The sequence below is a fragment of the Hoplias malabaricus genome, chromosome 2, assembly GCF_029633855.1.
Source record: "Hoplias malabaricus isolate fHopMal1 chromosome 2, fHopMal1.hap1, whole genome shotgun sequence".
Taxonomy (NCBI): domain Eukaryota; kingdom Metazoa; phylum Chordata; class Actinopteri; order Characiformes; family Erythrinidae; genus Hoplias; species Hoplias malabaricus.
Window position 1 is genome coordinate 39568813 of NC_089801.1, and position 25842 is coordinate 39594654.

At 40.9% G+C, this 25842-nt stretch overlaps 1 protein-coding gene across 1 annotated transcript; it reads right to left on the reverse strand.

The window, feature by feature from the left end:
* Positions 1-716: 716 nt before the first annotated feature.
* On the reverse strand, positions 717-23740 carry rxfp2l (relaxin family peptide receptor 2, like). Its single transcript, XM_066659750.1, has 18 exons — positions 23680-23740; positions 20506-20634; positions 20268-20339; positions 19911-20016; positions 19643-19714; positions 19445-19516; positions 19254-19325; positions 18752-18823; positions 18151-18225; positions 17995-18066; positions 14414-14485; positions 13423-13494; positions 13207-13278; positions 12995-13066; positions 10886-11115; positions 7093-7503; positions 4486-4698; positions 717-1002 (listed from the first exon to the last, which is right to left on the reverse strand). Exons 1-18 carry the CDS (start codon positions 23738-23740, stop codon positions 878-880), a joined length of 2070 nt encoding a protein of 689 aa, XP_066515847.1. The 3' UTR covers positions 717-877.
* Between the last annotated feature and the right edge of the window lie 2102 nt (positions 23741-25842).

The window sequence follows — 25842 nt, forward strand, 5'->3', positions numbered from 1 at the left end:
GAAGATCAAAACTCATAAATTAGTGATGTCACTTTCACTCTGTGTGTCATCTGTGGAACTGATCAGGATCAGACACCATCCTTCGCTAGATATCCCGCTCATATAAGGAGGTCTGAGCAAGATGCCGATAGAAGAATAACCATACAGGTGTTAGGTACAAATATTCTCTTTCATACAGAAATCCCACTCACACCAGCATCTTGTGAATTTCCCCACTGTGGGACTAATAAAGGATTATTTTATCTTTGCTCCTTATATGGGCATCTAGCTCACACCAGGAACTCCTTATATGGGAATGATATAGTGTTACAGCCTTCTTTAATGGTTACATTTTCAAGTTAAAAATTTCTCTGACACAAACACTCTGTGAATTCTGATTTCAGGCATTGTGCTTATGGCTACGATGCTGGTGTGTGTGATTGTGTTTATTCTCTGATTAGTCCAATTTTAATGCAAATCCCAGAAAATCCTGCTGTTTCAGAGCCCAGGTCCTGTTGTTTTTTTCCCCTCCTCAGGGGTCCACTGTGTCTCAGAGCACAGAATAGATTGTACTATTTTGAATTTAAAGTGAGTGACTGTGTGTGTGTGTGTGTGTGCATCCATGCATATTTGTATGGCTATTTGAATGCAATCACTAAGGAGCCCTGCATTGGTGTTTGTTTGTTTGTGTGTGTGTGTGTGTGTGTGTGTGTGTGTGTGTCTGTCTTTCTGTGTAGGTGTTATATTTGCAGAGTAAGTGTCCACTTTATTTTGTCCAACCTATCTCAGTTTGATGGCCATTATATTGTAAACACTTACTGTGTAATGTAAATAACAAGTACCTTGACACCATTAACTGTGTGTGTGTGTGTATGTGTGTGTTTGTGAGATGTGTCTGTCAGCGGAAGAGCAAACACACTTTGATCTTCTCCTGGAAGGTGCTGGTGGTGATGGTGTAGAGGATCGGATTCAGAGCACTGTTTATCGGCAAAATGAATATCACCACCCACATCACTGTAGTACCTAGAGAGAGAGAGAGAGAGAGAGAGAGAGAGAGAGAGAGAGAAAGAGACAATAAAAGACAGAAGGAGTAGGACAGTAAAAGATGGAAAAAGAAAAATGGTTATACAAGATATTCTTTTATATGAAACCCTTGAAGAACTTGAAGAATCTTCTGCATGATTAAAGGGTTCTTCAGATGAATGGAGAATGTACTATAGAGGGTTCTATATAGCACCCTTTAAAAAAGTGTTCTACAACTATTTCTGGAATTAAAAACTATATATATAGTTGTGGGTGGCATGGTGGTGCAGCAGGTAGTGTCGCAGTCACACAGCTCCAGGGACCTGGAGGTTGTGGGTTCGATTCCCGCTCTGACGGGGTGACTGTCTGTGAGGAGTGTGGTGTGTTCTCCCTGTGTCCGCGTGGGTTTCCTCCAGGTGACTGTCTGTGAGGAGTGTGGTGTGTTCTCCCTGTGTCTGCGTGGGTTTCCTCCGGGTGACTGTCTGTGAGGAGTGTGGTGTGTTCTCCCTGTGTCCGCGTGGGTTTCCTCCGGGTGACTGTCTGTGAGGAGTGTGGTGTGTTCTCCCTGTGTCCGCGTGGGTTTCCTCCGGGTGTCTGTCTGTGAGGAGTTGGTGTGTTCTCCCTGTGTCCGCGTGGGTTTCCTCCGGGTGCTCCGGTTTCCTCCCACAGTCCAAAAACACACGTTGGTAGGTGGATTGGCGACTCAGAAGTGAATGTGTGTGTGTGTCTGTGTTGCCCTGTGAAGGACTGGCGCCCCCTCCAGGGTGTATTCCCGCCTTGCGCCCAATGATTCCAGGTAGGCTCTGGACCCACCGTGATCCTGAACTGGATAAGCGGGTACAGATAATGAATGAATGAATTAATATATAGTTGTAGTCAGTCACAGTTGTTACTTTTTTTAGGTCATGTAGAGGTCAGGAAGAAAATAGGGAATTTCTCAATTCTGAGGAAAATATTACGGAATAACGACGTAATTTGCAGTTCAAGACAACAAACACCTGCATCAGATTTAATCTGCTAATTCATTTTTTTATTATTATTGTCATTATTATTGTTGTGTCTTAATGCCAGAAGATCCTCCAACAGTGTTGATTCCAGAATTTTCTCCAGGGGTTGTATATGGTGGCAAAAACGGTTCCTCTGTAGTTACAAGCTTGACATCGTAACTATAGAGGAAGTGTTTTTTGTGCCATATGGAGCCCTTTTCTAGATACTTTATAGAACCATCTATAGCACATTCTCCATCAAACTGAAGAATGGTTCCACAATGCAAAGAAACCTTTAATCGATATACAACATTTTTCTTTACCAAAGAACCCTTGTTTTTTAAGTTTTAAGTGTGATGTATATCAGTTATTCTCATAGTATCCTATCACACCTCACTTTACAGCTCTCTCTCTTTCTCTTTGTTCTCTCTGTCTCTCTCTCTCTGTGATTGCTTGAAGGACACTCGAGGCAATTACAGTTTGATTGACAGGTGAGCACCACAGGACACACACTTCCTTTGACCTGCAGAGAGAGAGGGGGAGTGTGTGTGAGTGAGTGAGTTGTTTTTAGTCAAATATTTCCGCTTTGTGCCCATGAGCTTGAGTTGTTCTTGTGGGGACTTTGATGTGTTTGATTTAATCCTGGACAAAATCCAGTCTCTGATTCTCAGTCTGGAGTTTGATTCTTGATGAGTTTTCAGAGTGCAGCAGTTAATTGCGCGGAAAGCGATGTGGGTGTGGCATGATATTATCCATTGAGTTTTAATTGGCTGATCAGAAACAGGCTTTTTAAAAATGTTGGACTTGTTTTTGTGAATCGATTCTTTTAATCTGTTCATTTAAATGACTGATTCTGACTGATTCTTTGTGATGATCAAATGAACATTATATCTCCCTGTACTCCTGTGTAGTGTATTACACACAGTCAGGACAAACTTGTGGATAATAACACTTTTATATATTATACTGCCCCCTACTTTTCCTGTAGTGTATTACACTCTGTCAGAATGATTGTGGGAATTGTAGGAATAATGTGATTTTCAAATTTCTCTTTCTTTGAATGTTCTGCTGATAGAAGCAGGGCTGTTTTTAAAGTAAGGTGTTGTGTCTTGGTGTGTTAACCTCAGACTGATTCATGCTTTTATTACAATAAATGATCAATTAACAGCACAAAATTTCTTCCACTGGCTTAGTCAACTACAGCATAGTTGCTGAGCCTGAGGTTTTTCTGTGGTCAGCAGCTTTTGTCCTATCTTCAGACCAGCTCAGATAATCCATCTCTCTGATTATCAGGATTAAAGCATTAAAGCCTGACTTTAAACTCTGCTTGAGGTTATATCTCGAAGAACAAATGCAGAACTGCAGGTCATTAAATAACCAGGAGAGATGTGGATTTAATGGATAAAGGTCCCTTTATCCTCCTTAAGGACAGTGAAGTCTAAAAGTCATGCCTTCTGTTAATCTCAGACATCAATATTTTGGGAATTAAAATCTAAAACTTTATTAAAATAACAGGCTCCTGAGTTAGTTTCTATAGTTTTGAGGATGAGGAAACTAAAGGCATGTTTATGCTCAGTGTTGAATCTGTATATGGATCCTGTTGGAGACTCCTGTTCATTTTGGAAGTTACCCTCTACTGGAGGCAATGGATTAAGTCCACGCCAGCAAGTCTGTTTACAGTGATGGTCATGTCGTTTGAGACTAACATAAGCGGAACAAAACCTCAAACACAAAGGGAACAGAAATTAATGACTTGTAAACTAAATATTAGTTCATAATTCATAGTTCAAAAACACACGTTGGTAGGTGGATTGGTGACTCAAAAGTGTGAGTGAATGTGTGTGTGTGTTGCCCTGTGAAGGACTAGCGCCCCCTCCTTGCGCCCAGTGATTCCAGGTAGGCTCTGGACCCACCGCTACCCTGAAGTGGATAAGCGGTTACAGAAAATGAATGAATGAATAACATTTATTTTGTTGCAATAGTGTGTTATTGAAATGAATAAAATAATTTTCAGTGTTTTTTCATATCACCAAGAATATTGTTATAGCCTAAATACCATGAAATATCGTGATATTATATTAGGGCCATATCGCCCACCCCTACACACACTCACACCTATTGACACTTCTTGATTCGCCAATACACCAACCAACGTGTGTTTTTGGACTGTGGGAGGAAGTCACATGGACATGGGGAGAACACACCAAACTCCTCACGGACAGATACCAGAGCGGGTCTTGAACCACAGCCTCCAGGACCCTAGAGCTGTGTGACACTTCACACTACATGTTTATGTTATTTTTTGTTTAAATAAAATTACATTGTGATTTTTACTAACCCATAAGGGATCCCATAAAATGACTGAATGTTTGAATTTTTAATTACAATTCTGTTTTACACTATAAATTCCTTAAAACTTATTTCTACACTTGATAAATAATGAACAATCCATTTTATAGGTGCAAAAATGCTGACTGCACCTTTAACAGCGACTCACCTGCGATCTGCACCCTGAGCAGCGAGAGAATCTTGAGGAGGAAGATGGGGATCCAGCACATGGCATCAGTGAAAACGATGAAGAAGAAGCGTTTGGCGATGGACACCTCGTGGTCAAGGGCCATATGGCGAGCGGATTTGGCCGTTTTCTGGACGGAGTAAAACATGCTGGAGTAGGAGAACACAATCAGGACAAAGGCAAACAGGTTCAGACCTGAGGAGAGACCACAGTAAACACAAACAAACACATCACACTCGCAGTTCCTTAAAGATGCAGTCAGTCTTTTTCTCCAAGGGTTTCTCCTCACGTTATAAAACAGTAATTCTACTAATACTTACACACTCTTTCAGCTTCTCTGTGCACTTCAGTCACTCTGTGGTTCTACATTTACACACTGTAGTCCATCTGTTGCTCAGCATACCCTTTTCCCTTTTCTTTACCAGTCAGGACCCCCAAAGGGACATCACAGTTATGATTTGGATGGTGGATCATTCTCAGTGCTGCAGTGTCACTGATGATGGTGGTGTGTTATTTTGTGTTCGTTCATTCATTCATTCATTGTCTGTAACCGCATATCCTGTTCAGGGTCGCAGTAGGTCCGGAGCCTACCTAGAATCATTGGCTGCAAGACAGGAACACACCCTGGAAGGGGTGCCAGTCCTTCACAGGGCGGTTGTTTTATGTTGTGCTGGTACAATTGTTTCAGACCCAGCAGTGCTGCTGGAGTTTTTAAACCCCGCAGTGTCACTTCTGGACACCAGCCAAAAACATCCAGACAACAGTGGGCAGAGTCCTGTGTTCACTGATGATGGACCAGAGGACAACCAATACAAACTGTACAATGAGTGGACCAGTGGCGGATGCTGGTCTTTCAAGGAGGAGAAGCTCAATTTCGGCCTACATCATAAAATGTGTCGGTTTATTTATACGTAAATTCTACCCTCTGTTCCTTTTTAAGAAAATGATCTGTGACCCTGTCGTACCAACAAGGCGTCTTTTCCAGGGACTTGACTAGTGTCCTCTCAATGGCCAGCAGAGCTAGGCTGCTTAAACGCCCTTGGCTCACGTGAAGTGTGTCCGCCTGTGAGTGCTTTGTGACGGTGGAGGGGCTCAGCAGCACCCGCTGGACAGAAACTGTGTTAGAAGTCAGAAAGAGTGATAGAAGTCAGTCTCGAATAACAAGCAGCTACAAAAAACCACCAGAAATAGAAGCTCGATTTGTCGCTAGTCGTTTTTAACAAAGAAAATGCCGCTAAGAGGATTAAGAAAGTGTCCGGTTCAACTCAGAACAGAATGAAAATTGAATCAAAAAGGGATTCAGCCTCAGACAGATCATCCAGTCATCATGCAGAAGCTGAGTGTCCGGGCCAGCCGAGGCCAGCCCACTGCCCCATAGACCCCCAGAGATGCTGAGCGTCCGATGGGCGGGACAAAGCCCAGCATTTATCCAATGACTCGTCTCGTTTGGCTGCACTTCGCTGCTCCACTATTGAACTCTTTAAAGAGTTTAAAGCACAGTGAAGCTGCGTGAATGATTGAGAGGAAAGCCGCGTCTTTACCAGTGATAAGAAGCTGATTCTGAACTAAAGTTAATCGCGTTGTAGTGCATATTTATTCAATGACATGTACACAACAGTATATATTTGACATTTTAGGGGAAGCTGAGCTTCCCTTGCAGTCTTAGAGCAATCGCCTCTGGAGTGGACACAGGGTTTACAAACTCCAGCAGCACTGGGGTCCAGTCATACCAGCACAGCACACACTAACAGCACCACCATGGCAGTGTCATTGTAGCACTAAGAATGGCCCTCCATCCAAATCATACCTGCTCTGTGGGGGTCCTGACCATTGAAGAACAAGGGGAAAGGGTATGCAGAAGGACTACAGCCTGTTGGTGTAGAAAGGCTTATGAGGGTAGGTACAATTACTATTTGAGGGCTATTCAGAGGAAAATGGGTAAATGAGATTATAGAACTAATTTTAAAACAAATCCTCATCTCTCTGTCTTCTAACTCTCTCTCTCTCTCTCTCTGGTGGAGGTGTATTGATTGCTCCAGGTGAAGCTCAACGGTGATGGGCAGCTCGCTGTTTGATGATGGACTCTGTTCTCGTTTAGTGGATGATGAAAAGCTGTCAGACTCTAGGATAAGCTTCAGAAAAAAGACTATATTATAGAGCAGCTCTCTGCTGTGTTCCCAACCGTTAAAAGCACATTTGATCCGGCTCCGAGTATGCTCGGTAGCTCATTCGGAAACATGTTTGGAAGCTTTTGCAAGGCGCTGGGATCTTTAGCGGTGTTTACGCACACCCACCTTTTCAGATATCAGCCATTAAAAGGACAATCTGGTGGAAATAAATACTGTAACCATAGATACGCCTGTAAACCTCATTACTGGGGTCCTGTTGATGTACAGCTCCCCTGTCTCTTTGCTCTCTCTCTCTCTCTCTCTCTCTCTCTTTCCATGTCTCTCTCTCTATTATCCCATGTCTTTCTGTTCTCTTTCTCTTTGCTCTCTCTCTACTGTCTCATCCTGTCTTTCTCTATGTGTACTATCATCTCTCTTTCTTTTTCTTCTCTTCATTCTTTCTCTTTGCTCTCTCTCTCACCCAGGAATATCCCAGTGGAGTAGCAGCGTGCCCCGGGTTTTTCTGCCTGCTCCGAGTGGAGGGGGAAGCACACGCCGTTCCGCCCGTAGAAGTTCCCGAACGTCTGCTTGTCAGAGAACGGGACTAGGGCCAAGACAAAGCCTAAGGTCCAGATGGAGGCGAGGGAGCAGAGGGTCCTCTTGCGTCCGGCTCTGAAGTGCTGGAATGGGAAGACGATGCACAAGTATTTCTCCAGCGTCATATAGGTCAGAATCAGCACTGAGACCTCGGTGGACAGCAGGGCCAAGGAGCCAATCAGCTGGCAGGAAAGACTCTCCATCCAGATCTGGGCATGGCGGTTATACTCGCCGCAAAACTTCACATCGAATGCTCCAATGAAGAACAGGTACACACCCATCAGACAGTCTGCACCTATCAGAGAGCAGCAACACACACAGACAGTTACCGAAACCCCACAAGCCCCACAACAGCGTTCTCCCCTGTCTTAAGAGCCCTGTTCAGAATACCGGCTTTCAGTGTGTGTACCTTTAAATGATAATGAGCCACTCACTGTTCAAGCACTGAGGAACGACCAGCAGAAACTCTTGTTTTTAGTTGTTTTCGCTCAGTTCTCTTCTCTGTTTTCATTTTCTCTGGTTTTACTCGGTGTAGCGAGTCAATGATAATGATTTGTTATTTTATTAATAATTAATTATTTAATTCATTTTGTTAAGCTCCATGTTTGGGAGCCATTAAGTAATATATAGGGTATTTACCTGTACAGTTTTAGCTTGGACTAGTAGGTCATCATGATGGATGACTTTACATATAATATAGTATAATTATTATTAATTAATTAGTATGCTCATTGACCCACTGTAGGTTCTGAAATTGAATCTCATCTAAAAGTAATAATTCTGTACAAGAAAGATGCACACAAACAAATAATTAAGGATTGATTTTTATCACACAAATTGTTTATTAAATGTAAAATCAAATAATAAATATTGATTATACATTCATATAATGAAATGGATTACAGCGATACATGGGGGAGCAGGGAGATTAATATATGAGGCAATTTCACTATGATAATTACCCTAAATTCTAAAAAAAGGCTATAGTTTATCCCAGCAAAGCATTCAGCACCAGTCTCCTGAGCTATGAAAGAAATGAAACCATGTGACCTTACGTATCCGTGGAGACTTTTCCAGCGCAGGGCTTTCTGGAGCATTGTAGACACAGGCCTTGTAGCATTGCAGCAGCGGCTGTTCCTCTTCTTCAATTTGGCTTTCGTAAAAGACACAGTCTTAAATACGGCAACCACTCTGTCAGAGCTGGTGCCATTCTGAAGGTCTCTGTGGGGATTCTCAGTCATCGCTGACGTGCCTCCTGGTGAGAAACATGTCCATGCAGGTCTATCCTGGGCCATTCTGGGGGAGCATGTGGAGCACCTTCTTCTTTGTCACTGATCCTGAAGCCCTCTCACCTCTTTGAGGGTCTGAGGTCTCTTTCATGCTCTGAGCGTGGCATTGAGCCTTGCTGAATTTAAACTATAGCTTTTCTTAACTATATTTCTCTACTAGAAATAAAAATAAAACTTCAGGTTGGAATTTCTGGGCTCTCTTAGGTGAGCGTCTGGGCTGGAAGTGAGTTCTCCTTCCTTCCACCCCTCCTCTTTTCTTCTCTCTCTACATTTTCTTTCTACGTTCTGGACTGGACCCTGCTTGAAAAGCCTAAGCTTGTTTTTAGGAGAGAGTCATAATAGAGATCTGGAGTGCTTCTGAAGAGAGCTGAAGACCGTTCTGAAGAGCTGAACTCTGAACCAGGGCTCTCCCTTAACTGAGGATTCTCTTTGAACACTAACTGACTCAACTGATTCTAACTGACTATTCAAAGTCTGCACCACTGTTTTTTAAGCCAGATTTTAGGAATCCCGCATTGAATGCCTGATTGGTCCTCATGGATTGAGGATTGGAGCATCTCTTGCTCCTGATTGGCTGTTTTCTGTAGTTTCCATGGTACCACTCGTTTTGATTGTCTAAATGGATTTAATTTGACACAGTTGTACCCAAATGTAACTTCAAACTGTTTAAAACCAATGGGAATTGAGGTTTAATTCTATAGTTTTATAGAAATTCTTAATTAAGCAGTTTTACAGAGAGCATAAACTGATCCTTGGAGTGTCTCTGCTAATCACCAAAGATTCCTCTCTTCACCCTATGAGAACTTGGGTCATAAACCATCCCTGTAATGTAGTTTACTATCCTTCTCTATGCGGTTACCTCAATTTCTGATCTTGGGCTATGTGAAAAGGCAAGGTCTCTGAATTTTGGCGTATTGATTTTTATTATTAATGTCCCAAAAAGTAAAATTTATTTTAATAAAATTAGTGTACTACATCAGTGCTCATATTTCTGTGCATATATTGTGTCTGTTTTGCTGCATCTAACCTCATCTTTGTGCTCTTACATAAACGTGGGTCCAGTGCTATGACTGAACAGACTCAGGAGAAGGGGTGGGGCAATTCTAAAATCTCAGCACTTGACTTTAGAAGCAGAGCAGAATCAGAATGGCTCGTTTATCCCATGTATTCTGACTTAGGCAGCACAGAGGAAAACTGACTGGGTGGTCTTGTTACACAGTGTGTAAGTTGGTGGGCTAAAGAGCCACTGGAGAAAGAATTTTTAGAATGTCCCTTTAAAATTAGCTCAACGGTAAGACCAGAGTAAGGCAATGACCTTAAGGCTCTTTGCTACTTTAAATTCGGATGGTCAGCCCTCTGGTTACTGACCCAGTGCTCCTCCTCATTCAGGCAGATTTCAGAGTCTGCCCTTTAGCTTTATCTGTCCGCCAGACGGAGATGAGAGATAAACAAGCGCACACACACTCATCCAGGCTGGCTTTTTCAGGCATATTTCCACTGACCTGTGTGTGACTTTACGCTCCACTCTGTGGAACCCTGACCTCGGCTTGAAACAACTAACAGCGAGATAGCACTGTGCGAGTGTGAGATGCCTCAGATCACTGTATTACCCAGTTAAATCCTCAGATCAGTGTGTTACCCAGTTTAAGCACATCAAGGACAGGCTCCTCATTTCCACACGCACCTTTAAAGGGATGAGACCCGCCGTGCAGAGACAGGGGTTTAAACAGATATGACAAAGTGGTGCCCATAACAGCTGCACAAGGCCTGGAGCCTGTGTAGCGTAGTGTGTAGTGTTGTGTAGTACTGCCTGCTTGTGTTGTGTAGGCCAACAGCACAGGGACTTGATGGCCATGGTGTGGTGCTGGTTAGTGTTGTGTTGTGGTGGATAGTGTTGTGTAGTGGTGTGTAGTGTAATATACAGGTGCATCTCAATAAATCAGAATATCATCAAAAAGTTCATTTATTTCAGTAATTCAAAAAGTGAAACTAATTTATAATATACATTGCAAACAGAGTGATCTATTTCAAGCATTTATTTCTTTTAATGTTGATGATTATGAATGAAAACCCAAAAGTCATTATCTCAGAAAACCTATTTAAAAATTATTTTAATACAAAAATGTTGGCTTACTGAAAAGTATGTACAGTATATGCCCTCAATACTTGGTTGGGCTTCTTTTGCGTTAATTACTGCATTGATGCGGTGTGGCATAGAGGCGATAGATCACTCTGTTTGTAATGAATCTATATAATATGAGTTTCACATTTTGAATTAAATTACTGAAATAAATTAACTTTTTGATTATATTCTAATTTACTGAGATACACCTGTAGTGGTGTGTATTGTCTTGTTGTGTAGTGAGGTGCAGTGTTGTGTAGACCCACAGCAGAGGGACTTGATGGCCATGGTGTGGTGCTGATTCTCCGAGGTGATGCAGGAGCGGAGGAAGATGACAAAGATGTTGCCGAAACAGATGATGAAGGCCACGACCCAAACAAAGACCCGAAGGATGATGTTCGCCAAGAGATTCTCAAAGGATGAGATTCCGTCAGTATTGGGTTTACAGCTCCTCACATTTGGAGAGTATCCACAGTAGTCAAACCGCTTAAAATATCTGCACACATACACACACACACACATACACAGCCAACATCACTGATCGACATAAAACTGCACTGAGGCACTTTGTAGATTTAATGTCATATTGAATCACATATTGACACAGGACTCTCATATGAGAGAGAGAGAGAGAGAGAGAGAGAGAGAGAGAGAGAGAGAATCTGTGGATTTTTAAGTGTTTATCAGTTTAATATACTCTGAAAAAATCTCTTGCTAGCTGAGGTCTTCACACACAGACAGACAGAGAAAGAGAGAGAACACATACGCACACACACCCACACACAAAAAAATTGATTTGCTACTGATTTCTATTAGCATTTTTATATTTTGTGTGTGTGTCCCACTGATAAACTGCTGCATGCAAAATTTAATAGTTTCTAATTCTCAGCCTCTCTGTTCCCTAGAGATCACACACCTTTCAGAACTGTGTTGTGTTTGTGTTGTGTTGTGGGGGGCTAAAGGCAGATTCAGTGGAAACCCACCTCTGAGAGGAACATTGCTATCACACATCAGAACCCAAAACTGCTCTGTGTACAGCGTGAGAACTTTCTTAATCTACACAGAGCAGCATTCTGGAATTCAGCACAGTGCTAACAGACACAGAAAGTTCACACCTCTGCTGAAACAAAGCTGAGCTGAGCTGATTATCTCAAATGCAAACCCCAGGTAAAAAAGCAAACATATATAATATAAATGAACATTCCCTCACAGAGTTTCTTTAGCACAATTAGCAAGCTGGCTAACTCACTAAACACAAACAGTAGAAACAGGAGTGTAAACACTGGTACATCTGGTAATTACAAAAGTCTACAGTGTGGCATAATAAAAAAAACAGAATACACTGAGACAGACCTAAAATAAGCAGCTATATTTTTACTACAATTAGCATAATTAGCAGTGAGGTACAGCTGACTAGTTAGCTGAGTAGCTAACCTAGCAGTAAACAAACTGCCTCACCTACTTTAAATAGTAAAATCATAACACAAATAAACATAACACTATCAGTTTGTTTATACTCATGAATCTAATAACTGCCAAAATCCATGCACCTGCATAATCAGACAATTGGAAAACGTCAGGTGTACATGAGAAAATCTGAGGAGTTAATCTGGCTTCTACACCAGACAACAATCTTACAACAAAATAAATTACATAAATGTCCTGCTGTGTATATTTTTAAACAAGGACCCACTTTACTGGCAAATGGGTCTCCGTATCTTCATTTATCTAATCGTACACAGCACTGCCCTTCTTAAAGCATTCTCTGCACTGCAGCAAAAGCAGAGACGGGGTTTTTCTGAACATGCAGCTGTTTGTGGATGCAACTCAAGTAATACTATGTAATACTTTCATCTTAAAATTCCAGCTTCAAAATCATTGTGATGTCATTGAGAATTGAGCCTCTGTGGCTACCCCAGGCTCAGCACTGCAGAAACTGCGTTACGTAAGTTTTGGAGGACGTTCTCTCCACGACAAGTGTGAAAGGTAATATGCCAAATATACCAAAATGTCTTTGGTTAATGTTGTTTTGTCTTGCCCACTAGAGCACAGTGATGTCATCAAAATTTAGAACATGCTTTAGAGGCAAAAACAACAATTAAAAGATTCATTTTCTCATTTACCCCAAATATCGCAGAATTTTACTCCCTGATTAGCTTGTCTCACGCTTCACACTCATCAGTGCCCCCATGTGTCGGGTGGGTGGAGGTGAACACGTTTCCTCCAAGACAAATGTGGTTGAACCATCTCCTCTTATGGACTGCTGCTAACACAACACTGTCCATCACCAGGGTTCGAACCCCTGACCTCCTGAAGACAGAATCTGTTATTAATGTTATGGCAGGGTGTGTTGTGCTGATGTGAATGTGACTCACATGTGCGAGAGGTTGCTTAGGGACCGGAACATTCTGATGCTAATGTTGGGAATCTCCACCTCCTCCATACTCCTACAAGCACAAAAGCAACCGCCACCATACACTCTGGTTAAATAAGGGAAATGGGATGTTCTGAAGGAGCTGCACATGAGGCTCAGTACCAGTGGGCCAGAGGGGTGTGTGTGTGTGTGTGTGTGTGTCAACACACTCACAGAGATTGGAGATTGAGGAAGCTGTCGAACTGATCGTCGTACACCAGCGCCAGGGGGTTGTTGGAGATGTTCCTGAAGAAACACAGTTAGTTAAAAATCTGTCACAACATCTGGATACTGCCCAGAGAACCAACTAAGTCTGCACACTGGGAAACTACACAAAATACTACTAATACAGCCTTAAATTCCTTCTGAATTATCATCACTGATACTCACAGTTGTTTGAGGTTCTGAAGGTTCTGGAACAGTGATGGGGGCAGATCCATCATCTGATTCAATGATAGATCCCTGGTAAAGATCATAAAGCTGTTTATTAGAAATACTGGTACCATAAGACTACACTTATAACAGTTTTTAAATGGTTTACGACTAGTTTATTAATAGTTATTAATTAGGTTGTAAACACCTTAAATGTCTTTAATAGTTATTAATAACACAGATTGAAAGGGTGACAGTGACCAGTTGTTTGCCAAATAGTGAACCCACATTCATCTACAGTTAGACTGCAGTTTATCAAATACTGACCTCGCACTACTCCATCAGTCGACATTAACCATGTCAGTACCAGCACATATTTATGAATAGGTTTAACCATTAATCTCAATCTAATGTCTTTTAAAACACAGATAATGTGGTGTTTACCTTAAAATGTGAAATGATTAAATTCATATTCTCAGGTAAGATCTTATACCTCGACATATTCAAAGCGTTTTGACATTTTCAGTATTAGACATAAAACAGTCACTGTTTCCCTTACTATCTCTGTGTTAAATTTATCACAAATGACTTTTAAAGTGTTTACAATGTAATTAATAACTATGTAATGAACAGTTTTTAAACCATCTATAATTTCTTTATAGGTGTAGTCTTATTTTAAAGTGGTATCCAAGCATATAGATCTTCAAAAACAAATAATAAACAAGTCGCAGGTTTTTCCTCCCAGCAGATCGATCAAATCTCACACATCAGAGATCAGAGCTTTATTGTTCTGTTTTTGTTTCTCTCTCTCTCCCTCTCTAATGTGTTATTGGAAGGGAAGTACTATAGTAGTAAATTGTGTGATACAGAGGTCTGCTGTGTGTAGTGATTCTTTCATTTGTTTCTCGTTATATATATATATATATATATATATATATATATATAATATATATATATATATATATATAGAGAGAGAGAGAGAGAGAGAGAGAGAGAGAGAGATACTTACAGGTCAATGAGGCGGTTCATGCTGGAGAAGGTTCCATCTTCGATGGTGCTGATGCGATTCCTCCTTAAAGCTCTGCACCACAAACACAGGCACACATAAACACAAACAGTGAAAATATCCCCTTCAAGCGTCTGGAGGGAACAGTGCTCTAAAGGTTAGAGAAGTAAGCTTGAGACCAGTGGGTCAGAGGGTTGTTGGTTCCATCCCCAGGAGCAGCAGGAAATTAATCCATAGCTGAAGGACCCTTGGACAAGGCACCTAATGCCCAGCTGCTCCCAGGGGCCAGGCCAGCTGTGTGTGTGTGTGTGTACACCCAATGAACAGCTCCCACTTAATCACGTTTAAACAGGCTATTTAGCATATATTTTCATATAGACTCCAGATGAAGAAGATGTTAAGTGTTACTTTATTAATGCCTTTGAGGGAACATTCTCTGCATTTAACCCATCCATGGTGGTGAACACACACAGTAGGAGATGTTTCTAATAAAGAGGCTTTAAAGTGGCTGGGTTTACAGATTCATTGCGAATTCTGTCTGAAATACCTGGCAACCCTGGGCTCTTAGACACCATCTGTTTCCATCATAAAATAATTACACGGAGATCAGTGACTCTACCTCTGACTGAAATAAAGTCACGTCCAGGAGATGCACCAGGGGCACAATGCGGGGGTTCCGAAACATAAGAGGAATTGCACAGTAGAAACGGTTTTTTTCTTAATAATAATAAGCTGAAATGTAATAAAGTTTTTTTTTTAATAAAATGCACTAGCTCTGTTTAGCATTCAAACATATTTTCACTAATAAAATAACATGTTTGTGGAGGGCACAAATTCTGTAAATCAGTCAACAGTGTAAATCTGTAAATTAGTGAACGCGACCGCCCACAACATTCGTCCCGGACCTTACCCGGACTTTATCCTCATCGAGCCCTAGTAAATGTTCCGGTAAAGTTAGGGTGACCAGATATGAGATGGTGAAAAAGAGGACATGTCTCGGGGGGGATAACTGACGTGCAGACTGACCAATTAAATGTTTACAGAGAAGGTTATCGACCAATAACGGTAGCTCTACTGTCAGACCGTCCAATCAGAAGATTTTATGCTATTTCACCACGCCCCTTTCTCACTCAAGCGAACCAATCGGAGTAGGGGAGGGCGGGACTAGTTTGTGAACGAAATGCTTCTCGGAATTCTATGTAAACTCTAGAAAAACAAAATCCCGGACGTTTGTGAAATTCCGCCCGGACATTTTTTAAGTCTAAAAGAGAGGACATGTCCGGGTAAAAGAGGACATCTGGGCACCCTTGGTAAACTTCGAGTCAGCGCATGCGAGAACTGCACGGGAAATGTTCCGGAGATTCTCCTGCGCGTGCTGTACAAGCGCTGTGCGCCACGCCAAAATCACGTGTTTCATCTCCCGCTGCAAGAGCGCGCCTGAGGCAGAAACTGCATGTGTGAACGAACGTTCCGGGACATTTACGGATGTTTCTAGTTTGTCTAGAAATTCTCCGGAGTGCATGTCTGAAAGGGGCACAGCAGAATGTAGTTACTCTTTAAACACAGATTATTATACATTTATAAATTATTTGCGCTTTAAGTAAACAATTATACATCAAACATTATCCAATATTTCCTTAAAATATGGCATACAGCTTAATTAAATAAGATAATGTAACACGAAGCGTCAGTTGGTGGTGGTGGAGGGCAGGAAGAGGCCAGGTTGAACCAAAAAAAAAAAGGCACCGGAAGAAGAAAATGCTGCCAAGTGTGCAAAATTAATAAACCTCTTGAAAACAGACCCCAGTTGCTGCCGGTAAAAAGAGATATGGAAATAATATTGTCATTGTAAGGCTTTAATGCAGTGGTTGCAGTGTCAACTTTTGTATTTTGTAGAGCCCAATACACACCATTAATCAAGATTTTGTAGCAGCGGAGTAGCAAATTCCTTCAGAAAATGGAATTTTCATTAAAAATTATTTTCATTTCAAATTATTGCTACTGTACAAAGATAAATACACAAAGGGGCCCGGTCCGGCCCTGTGTGCACTTGTGTATGTGTGGTTGGGATGCACTTGCAGCTATTAATCTTCATTAGCATTATTAGCTAGGCTAACAGTGTATTTCTCTTTGAGGTGTGTGTGAAGCTGTGAGGCTGACAGTGTGTGGAACAGCCTGAGGGAACTTTCAGGAAACACACACACACACACACACACACACATACATACATACATACATACATATATATATATATATATATATATATATATATATATATATATATATATATATATATATATATATATATATATAAAGACACACACAGAACTGACCACAGCTTTCCCAAATAAACATACTTGAAAATTCTAGTGCCTTGACATTTCACCACCAAAACAAGATGTAAGTTAATTTACACTCTCTCTCTCTCTCTCTCTCTCTCTCTCTCTCTCTCTCTCTCTCTCTCTCTCTCTCTCTCTCGCACACGCACTTAAAACATCCCCAAGCACACTCTCACATAAACATTTCAGAGACACACATATATACTTGAAACTAGCTTTCTAGTTTCACACATACACACACCTGCGGCTTAAGTAAAGTGTTATTTATGACTGTGAGTGAGACAGATGTCGATCTGTGATGAATATGTACCACAGGAAGTGATTTATTTATTTTGTCCACTTTAATCTTCTGGGAGTTAAAGCTCAGGCTTAAATAATTCAGCTCAGATTCATCTCAATTTCCATCTCATTTCACCCTGAAGATCAGGCATGAGGAGCCAATGGCACACACACATACAGACGCACACATTTCTGTCTCATCTTCACTCTCATCTTTACACTCTCCTCTCCGTGTGGCTGCTGCTTCCTATTTAAACCCTCTGAGGCACTCTAAGACCCAGAGTAAATCTGGGTTCAGTTCTCCAGTTCCAGCCAGTGGTCCAGAGTGAATCAGAGTCAAATCCTGAGTCTTGAATCATTTAAGGTCTGGGTCGGAGTCATTTTAGAGGTGAGTTTGAGTCAGGTCGCAAGTCTGAGAACAGTCATGACTCTGAAGTCGAGTCAGGTTCAAGTCACAAGTTATTGAGGTTGAGTCTCATATTTTGGTAGAGAGTCAGGATCGAATCATGAGTCACTTATGAGTGAGTCAGATTTGAGTCGAGAGTCATTTACAAAAAAGTCTGAATTGAGTCATAAGTCATGTCTTAATGATTCAGATTTGAGAGTCATTTATATATAAGCCAAATTGAGTCAATAGTAATTTACGAGAGAATAATATTTGAGTTGAGAGTCTTTTAGAGTTAGTCAATTAAGTTCAAAGTAATTTATGAACGAGTCAGATTTGAGTCAAGAATCATTTAATGTCAAATGGGAATTGCATATCAAGAACTCGTCGAGTTTAGATTCTCTGTCCTGTGGAGTGTAATGAAGCAGTGCTCCCTGTTTGGACTCGTTATCATTAGAGTTAGAGAGATAATGACTATGTGTGTTTGTGTGTGTGTGTGTGTGTGTGTGTGTGTGTGTGTGTTTGTATTACTTTACTTTATTTGATTTAGCAGACGCTTTTATCCAAAGCGTATTACTTACAGCACTGTGAGAGAAGAGCAGTTTTTAAAAGTGGACGACCACAACGAAGAGATCCGGTTACCTTCCAACTCTCTGGAAACACATAAACAGGGTTGATTTGCGACATTGGAATATTTTTGTTGTTATGATATTGATATTGCAGATGTTCTCACTCACAGCCAGTTAAGTCGGGGCATCTCATGGCAGAGTGATATCTTTGGTAACTGTTCCACAGAATTATTCAGCAGAGACCTAAACACACACACACAAATATTAAAAGAATGTTAAATGTTAAACAAAAACATATCCTCAGTTAACAGTGGGAGTGAACATAATGTGTATAAGCTGTGTTTGTTGTTGTGCTGATGCTGTGATTGTTTTTGTGTTATTTATTTTGCTGTATTTGTTTATGTGTTTGTAGTGGGTGTTGGTATTTTAATTGTGTGTGATGCTGTGTTTGATGTGTGTTGTTTTAGTTTTGTTTAATATGTGTTGTTTTCTTTGTTGTCTTTGATGTGTCTAGTGTTATGATTTGTTCGGAGTTGTGTTTGATTGTAGTTTTTGTTGTGTTTGATATGGTTACTGTTGTCTTTGTTGTGTTCATTGTTCTTCTTGATGTATTTATTGCTGCCATTGTTGTGTTTTTTTGTGGTTTTGTTGTGTTTGATGTTGTTGTCTATCTTGAGTTTGATGTTTGTTGTTGTGTTTGATGTATTTGCTATTTGTTTGTTTGTTTTTGATGTGTTTGTTGTTGTTTGGTAAAGGATGAAGCACTCACAGAAAAAATAAGGATTTCAGACCCTCAAATGCCTTCTGACGGATAGATGTGATTCTGTTCTCATCCAGAATCCTACACAAACACAGAGAGAGAGAGAGAGAGAGAGAGAGAGAGAGAGAGAGAGAGAGCGATGATGTTATTTTCCGCAAATTTACTTCATGGAAGTGTGTGTGTGTGAGAGAGAGAGAGATAGAGAGGTTAGCTCTTGACTCCAAAGTCGAATCAGCTTCAACATTATCCCAAACACTCTTTTTATCTTTTCCCTCTCTCTCTCTCTCACTCTCTCTCCATCCTCACTTGTTCTGTCTCACTTTCTCTATAGCTCTCTCTTTCTCTTTTTCCCCCACTCTCTCTCTCAACAATCCTCTCTCTCTCTCTCCCCATCATCTCCCTCTCTCTCTCTGTTTCTGTAATGTATTGAGAAAGCTGTTCTAATGAGTGAATCCAAGCCAAACTAAAGGGTTTGTTCCACTACGTCTAGAGTAAAGTGTGTGTTACTCACAGCCACTCCAGACTGCTGAGGTCAGAGAAGAGTCCAGCCTTCAGAGACGAGATTCGGTTCTGACTCAAAAACCTGCAGTGAGAGGGAAACAGTTGAAAGAGAGAGAAACAGTGTGATAAATAGTCACCTGAGCTTCAGTATCACACACACATCAAGTAAGTGTTTATGCCAAAATTTGTGTGAGTTCTCACAGTTTTCTTAGCGAGACTAATCCAGCGAAGGCTCTCTTTGAGACCTGTTCTATTCTGTTATTCTCCAGATGCCTTCAGAGAGAGAGAGAGAAAGAAAGATGATAAAAAGACAAATTAGAAAAAAAAACAAAAAGGAAAGATGAAGCAAAAGAAAAATGTAAATTTGAACGCTTGAGTGGATGGGGATGAATGACTCACAGTCTCTCCAGTCGTCTGTAATGTATGAACAGATCAGCAGGAAGGAAAAACACGCCATTACTGTTCAACTCTCTGAGAGAAAGAAAGAGAAGGAAGAATAGAGGAATAGGAAAAGAGAAATTTTTGAAAATAGAAAATACAAAAAAAAGGCAGTGGTCTGTGCAAGCGGTCTTGCAGTGGTCTGTGTTGTTCTGTAATAGCCTGTGGTAGTCTGTACTGGGTTGCGGTGGTCTGTGGGGTCTGTACTGGTCTGTGGTGGTGTACTCACAGTGCTGTGACATTGGAGGACACAGCTGGAATCTGCTGAAGGTTTTTTCGGTTACAGTTCACCTTCCATCCCGAACAAAAACACACCTCAGGATACACATCCAGCACTGAAACACACGCACACAGTGACCGGGGGCGGGGGCGGGGGTGGTGGAGGATTACTGAGTTTAATACTGGATGTTAATTACTGTGTGATTAATGTACATTATTAATAAAGTGTAGCCGCTGCTGTTAATTACAGTATTGACCCTCACACTCTGCATGTTTACAATCATCAGCACAACAATGGGGCGTCACTGAATCACTACCGCACAGTTTGTCCTGTTTAACTGGGTGAAGGAGAGAGAGAAAGACTCACTACATTCCTCTGGCTCCTGGACTCTGGTCTTCATGAAGGCATCAAAAAGATGAGGCCATCCACTGTTATCCACTAATACACACACACACACACACACACACAGATGTGAAGAATAAGATGTACTGGGTAAAATATATACCTGTTATGTTATGTATAAGTCTTTCTTGAATGTATATCATTGATATATTTAATGCATTAGAACTTAATGTGTAATAAATGTGTTACAGAGTTTCCTCACCACAGTTCTCCTCATCGGCTCCATTGGGACAGTCCTGGAGACCGTTACAGTGCTTGAGTTGGGGTAAACACACTGAGAGATTTCCACAAGGAAAATGACCCAGAGGGCACACACCTACAGCCAGAGAGTCTTCACACACACACACACACACACACACACAAGTAGAGGATTAAAAGCACATAATTTACATGCAATATACTGAACATAAATACATGGCACTGATCTGAACTGGTCTGGACTAATCTGGAATTTATTGGACTGGACTAGCCTGAACTGAAGTGAAATGTATTGGACTGAACTGAACCTAACAGCACTGGACTGGTCTGGACATAAATGTACTAATCTGGACTGAACTGGATCAGCCTGGACCAGTCTAAAGTGGAACATTAGCCTGAGCCACTAAACTGTAGAACCCTGTTTCTGTTCTCCCCTGAGACAAGCCCTGTTCTCGTTGCCATGGTGATTTTATGGAGGTCAGAGTACGTGATGCCGGTAGGTCACATGACTGATGGAAGCTGTTTTGATTGTTTCACCTGCCACCACTCAGGTGACCTCCCGCCCCCACGCCGCATCACTTCCTGTCTGAAATCACATCCTACATAGCAGTAGATATTTGATGAGGTACCTTCCTGTAAAATATCAATTTTTGAGCCCACGTCCTGCATGCTCCACCTTGAGCTTGAGATCACTTACGAGGTCACTTCCTGCAAAGTGTGATTTTTGTTATGAGGTCACTTCCTGCAAGATGTAATTAAAAATTGTTACTTCTTTAAATGTTTCATTTCTATTATGAGGTCACTTCCTGCACAGGGTGATGTCTATATGGGGTCACTTCCTGTTCTGCATTCAATAAAAAAAATCTTAGAAGCAAAAGTTTTAAAACCCTTAGATGTAAAGTTTAGAAAGTGGCTACTTTTTTAGAAACACTACCTTACAAAGCTGGAGACGAGGGTTGCCAGGTATTCATCACAAAACTTATACAGGATTCAGACTGACTGCAGTCTCACATCAAAGCAATCAAAGCAGTCTCTGACCTTCAAAGTCTAACACTGACCAATCAGCCACAAGATTAAAGCCAGATTAAGTGAGTAACCCTGATGATCTGGTTACAGTGCCCCCTGTCAAGTGTGGGGATGTATATCAAGCAGTGAGTGAACGGTCAGTTCTTGAAGTTGATGTTGGAACAGAAGAAATGGTCCGTGTAAGGATCTGTGGGCCACATTGATGGTTATAATGTTTTGCTGAATCTCCAGAACTCTGGATTTCTGTGAGGTGTTCCTAGTGTGCAATGGATATTACGGAGCCAAAGTGGATTGTGGAAGGACAAGCAGTGAGCGGAGACAGGGTCCTGGGTCCAAGTCTCACAGATGGTGGAGGGAGTAAAGGCGAGTGCATTTGGTGCAATTCCACAGAAGAGGTACTGCAGTACACACTGCTGAAAGAGTTAACACTGCTCTAATAGAACCAGGTCAGAACACAGTGTGTGTTTGGGGGGGGGGGGGGGGGGGGGGCGATTGACCCCTTCACTGACATCCCAAACAGGATCCCAATGATTTTGAACGGTCTTACTGGTGCCCTCCAGTGGAGTTCTAACACTTTACAGCCACAGGGTGAAAACATTCAACAAAAAGATTGTTAAAATATCTTATATATATATATATATAAAAATGAAGTTTCTTTTAGTTTCAAGAAAGTGTCAAGAAAATCAATTAAATATTGTTAATGTTAATACTGCTACTACTACACATAATAATAATAATAATAATAATAATAAGTGTGTGTCAGGTGATGCACTGCAAGGAAGTGAGGAGTCTAATGTAAATGCAAGGATGACAATTTATTAACCAAAAGAATAACGTGATGAAACAAAAACATCACAATAAGCAATTAACCAAAAGAAAGACAACAGGACAATGACTAAACAAGAAATTGAGAAAAGACAGGAAGAGTCTAAAAAGCATACAGACGGAAGACATAAGTTAACCGAGAACATAAACATTATGTTCATACAAAACCAAGGGACTAACACTAAACAGAGACCAAGGAATACCTGAAGAGACTTAACTACAAATAATAAGTAACAAAGACTGAAGGACTAACTCAAGGACAAATACAAAACAAAGGCACACCAAGAGACTACAACAGGAACCTAGAACATGAAGAGACAGACAGGAACACCAAAACAAACAAAAAAAGGCAGACAAACACTAGGGACAAGCCTTATATACAAGGGACAAAATGAGAACACCTGAGGGAAAGGGGGCGGGGCTAGGACAGGAACACCAGGGTGAGTCACATGAGAGGAAGGGGTGTGGTTGGGAGGCATGAACATGAGGAAATGAGTTAAACCCCCAGAAAAACCAAGATGAGGAAACAGGACCAAGACATGGAGGAGGAGGGACAAATCATGACACTGTTCATCTTCCTCCTGCCTTCATTAATAATTCAGAACACAGTATTATTCAACAGTCAGAGAAAAAATGTCACAGACCTTTTTTATCTTTAAGAAGACATTTCCTGTCAACACCTTTCTGTCCAAAAACCGCTGCTGTCTGTACACTGTTACTGTCCACACTTTACTGTCCAGGTATTACTGGCAAGACCCAGATGTCTTCATACCATTGTTGGGACATTAGTGGTGCTGTACTAATTCACCCTAAATATTAATTCATTAACGCAATCATTTGTTCATATACATTAACCCATTCATTCATTCTGCATTCCATTCATTCGCTCTTCTGTCTAATTCACTAATTCAGTCATTTATTCGTATTTATACATAATAACACATGACTCATGTTTAAGTATTTCATTGGTCTGTCAGTATTCACACATTCACATATCACTCCATATTCACTCATTCACCTGCCTATGTTCACTCATCTGTCCCGTCATAGTCACTCATTTTCTATCTTTATTTACTTATTCAATCAGTCATTTAGTGATTTTCATCCTTTCAGCCATGTCTCTACTCATATTCACTTGTTCATCTACCCACAATCACCCAAAAAAGGCAGTGGAGTATACAGAGAGAGAGAGAGAGAACATAACATTCCAACCAAGTACAGATGAATAAGAAAATGCAGCAGCGAGAGAGAGAGAGAGAGAGAGAGAGAGAGAGAGAGAGAGAGAGAGAGAGAGAGAGAGAGGGAGATATTAATTGAGATATCGTACCTGCTGGAGAAGCGAAGGAAAGAGAGAGCGAGCAGACAAAGGACAGGAGGAGAGCAAACATGATGTGAGAGTGTATCAGACTAAACTGAGAGATAGAGAGAGAGAGAGAGAGAGAGAGAGAGAGAGAGAGAGAGAGAGAGAGAGGTAAGGGCAACAGGGAGGGAGAGTGGGAAGACAAAGTGAATGAGAGGTGGGAGGAGAATGAGAAATAAGAGAGAGTAGAGTAAAACAGCAGAGCGAGGGAATGAGAGGGAACATAGGATGAGAGAGAGAGAGAGAGAGAGAGGGAGAGAGCGCTTATATTTCTGCCCACTGTCATCTCTGTCAGACACATACATATACACACATACACATGCACACACACACACACACACACACACACACACACACACAGTGAATCGTAAACAGTATGTTTCTTTAAATCATGCTGCACGGTGCCCTGAAAAGTGAGTTAGTGTGAGGGTGTATAAATATGGGTGTGTGTGTGTGTGTGTGTGTTTGGGCAACTGACAGGTAACACTGTGCAAAACGTATAAGGTTCCTTTCCTTCTGGTTCTTGTCCTATTTCCCCTCTCTCATTGGCTCTCTCCATCCCTCAGTGCCATCTCTTCCACTCTATTACCTCTCTTTTCTGTCATTCTCCTAACACATCTCCCTTCTGTTCAGCTCCCTGTCCTTTCAGACCCACAGTGCTGAGCTAAGATGTTGTGGTCAGATCTGGAGCGAGGGTGGACCTGGATGTTCTCTCTCAGAGACGGATGCTGTGAGTGCTGTTGTGTATCTGCTGAGGAGGAGGTGGGGTCACAAACTACTGTTTAGTTTTACAGCTGGTTATGGTTTTGTTTGCTTTTTATTTTGTTTCTCTCAGAGATGTTTTATGCTGTGTGTGTGTGCACGCAGTGTGAATAGTCATTATACCAGCTCCCAGTTGTTGTGTAGTGGTCTCTGTCCTGCAGTGAGTCTCTGGGTATGTCTCAGGTTCAGAGTCAAGTCTGATTTATGACTCAATCTCTGAGGTGGCTACACTGGTACAAGTGGATCTGACACAGCAGTGCTGCTGGAGTTTTTAAAGCCCTCAAAGTCACTGCTGGACTGAGAATAGTCCAGCCAACTGTGCCCTGTGGGCAGTGCCATCTGGGCAGCGTCTCATGTCCATTGCTAAAGGACTAGAAGACAGCCAACACAAACTGTGCAACAACAGATGATCTACTGTCCTTGACTTTACTTCTGCAAGGTGTACCAACATGGTTTGAGTGTCTAACAGAGAGGATAGTGAGTTAGCACAGCACCAAATCCACAACCACCAAATCATTGTCACTGCAGCACTGCGAATGATCCAGCACCCACATCATACCTGCTCTGTGGGGGTCCTGACCGTTGATGAACAGAGTCATTTAAAGGATTTAAATATCCTCTTGTGAAAGCTATTATATAGTGTAATATAAAATATGTATTAAACTATTGATTAAAATCCACTGCAGCAGCACCTGCTGAGAGTAGATTCTTATCCTGTAGGATATTGAAGGTCTAAAAGTGGTTTAGGTTATTCAGATATAGTCAGAATAAATTATCTCAAACTTAAGCCTGTTCAAAAGAATATTACTGTGAGATTTACATAATCTTCACTTTGGGTTTAAATTTTCAATATGGACTTAAAGTATCCAATAAAATAAAAAAATGTGTTCAGGAAAATATCTGAAAAAAAAAATAATAATAATAATATAACATTTTAAAACTCGTTGACAGAAAATGCTGTGATCATCAAAACACTACAAAAATTAACTAAGATTGGTGGTGATAAAGTATACTTTCAAATTAAATATAATAAAGGACGATACAATAAAATAGAATAGCCAATAACAATAACCAAACAAAATAAACAAGATAAAATCAAGCAATGTTGTAATGTTTTTTGTTATACACATCTGACTTTTAACGCTATTCTAAAAAAAAAAAAAAAGGGGAGGGGGGGTAAATAAAAAAGCATTTTTAAATTAAAATGGAATATGACTGGCAGCAAATCATTTTTCTAATAGTGTATTTTCTAATAAGAAATATATAACAATTATATAAAACTACAAATATGATTAATAACCATGCCGTTAAATATAAATTAAAATGTTATAAAGTGTGTGACTTTTATTTTGTTGTACTATCCCCCTC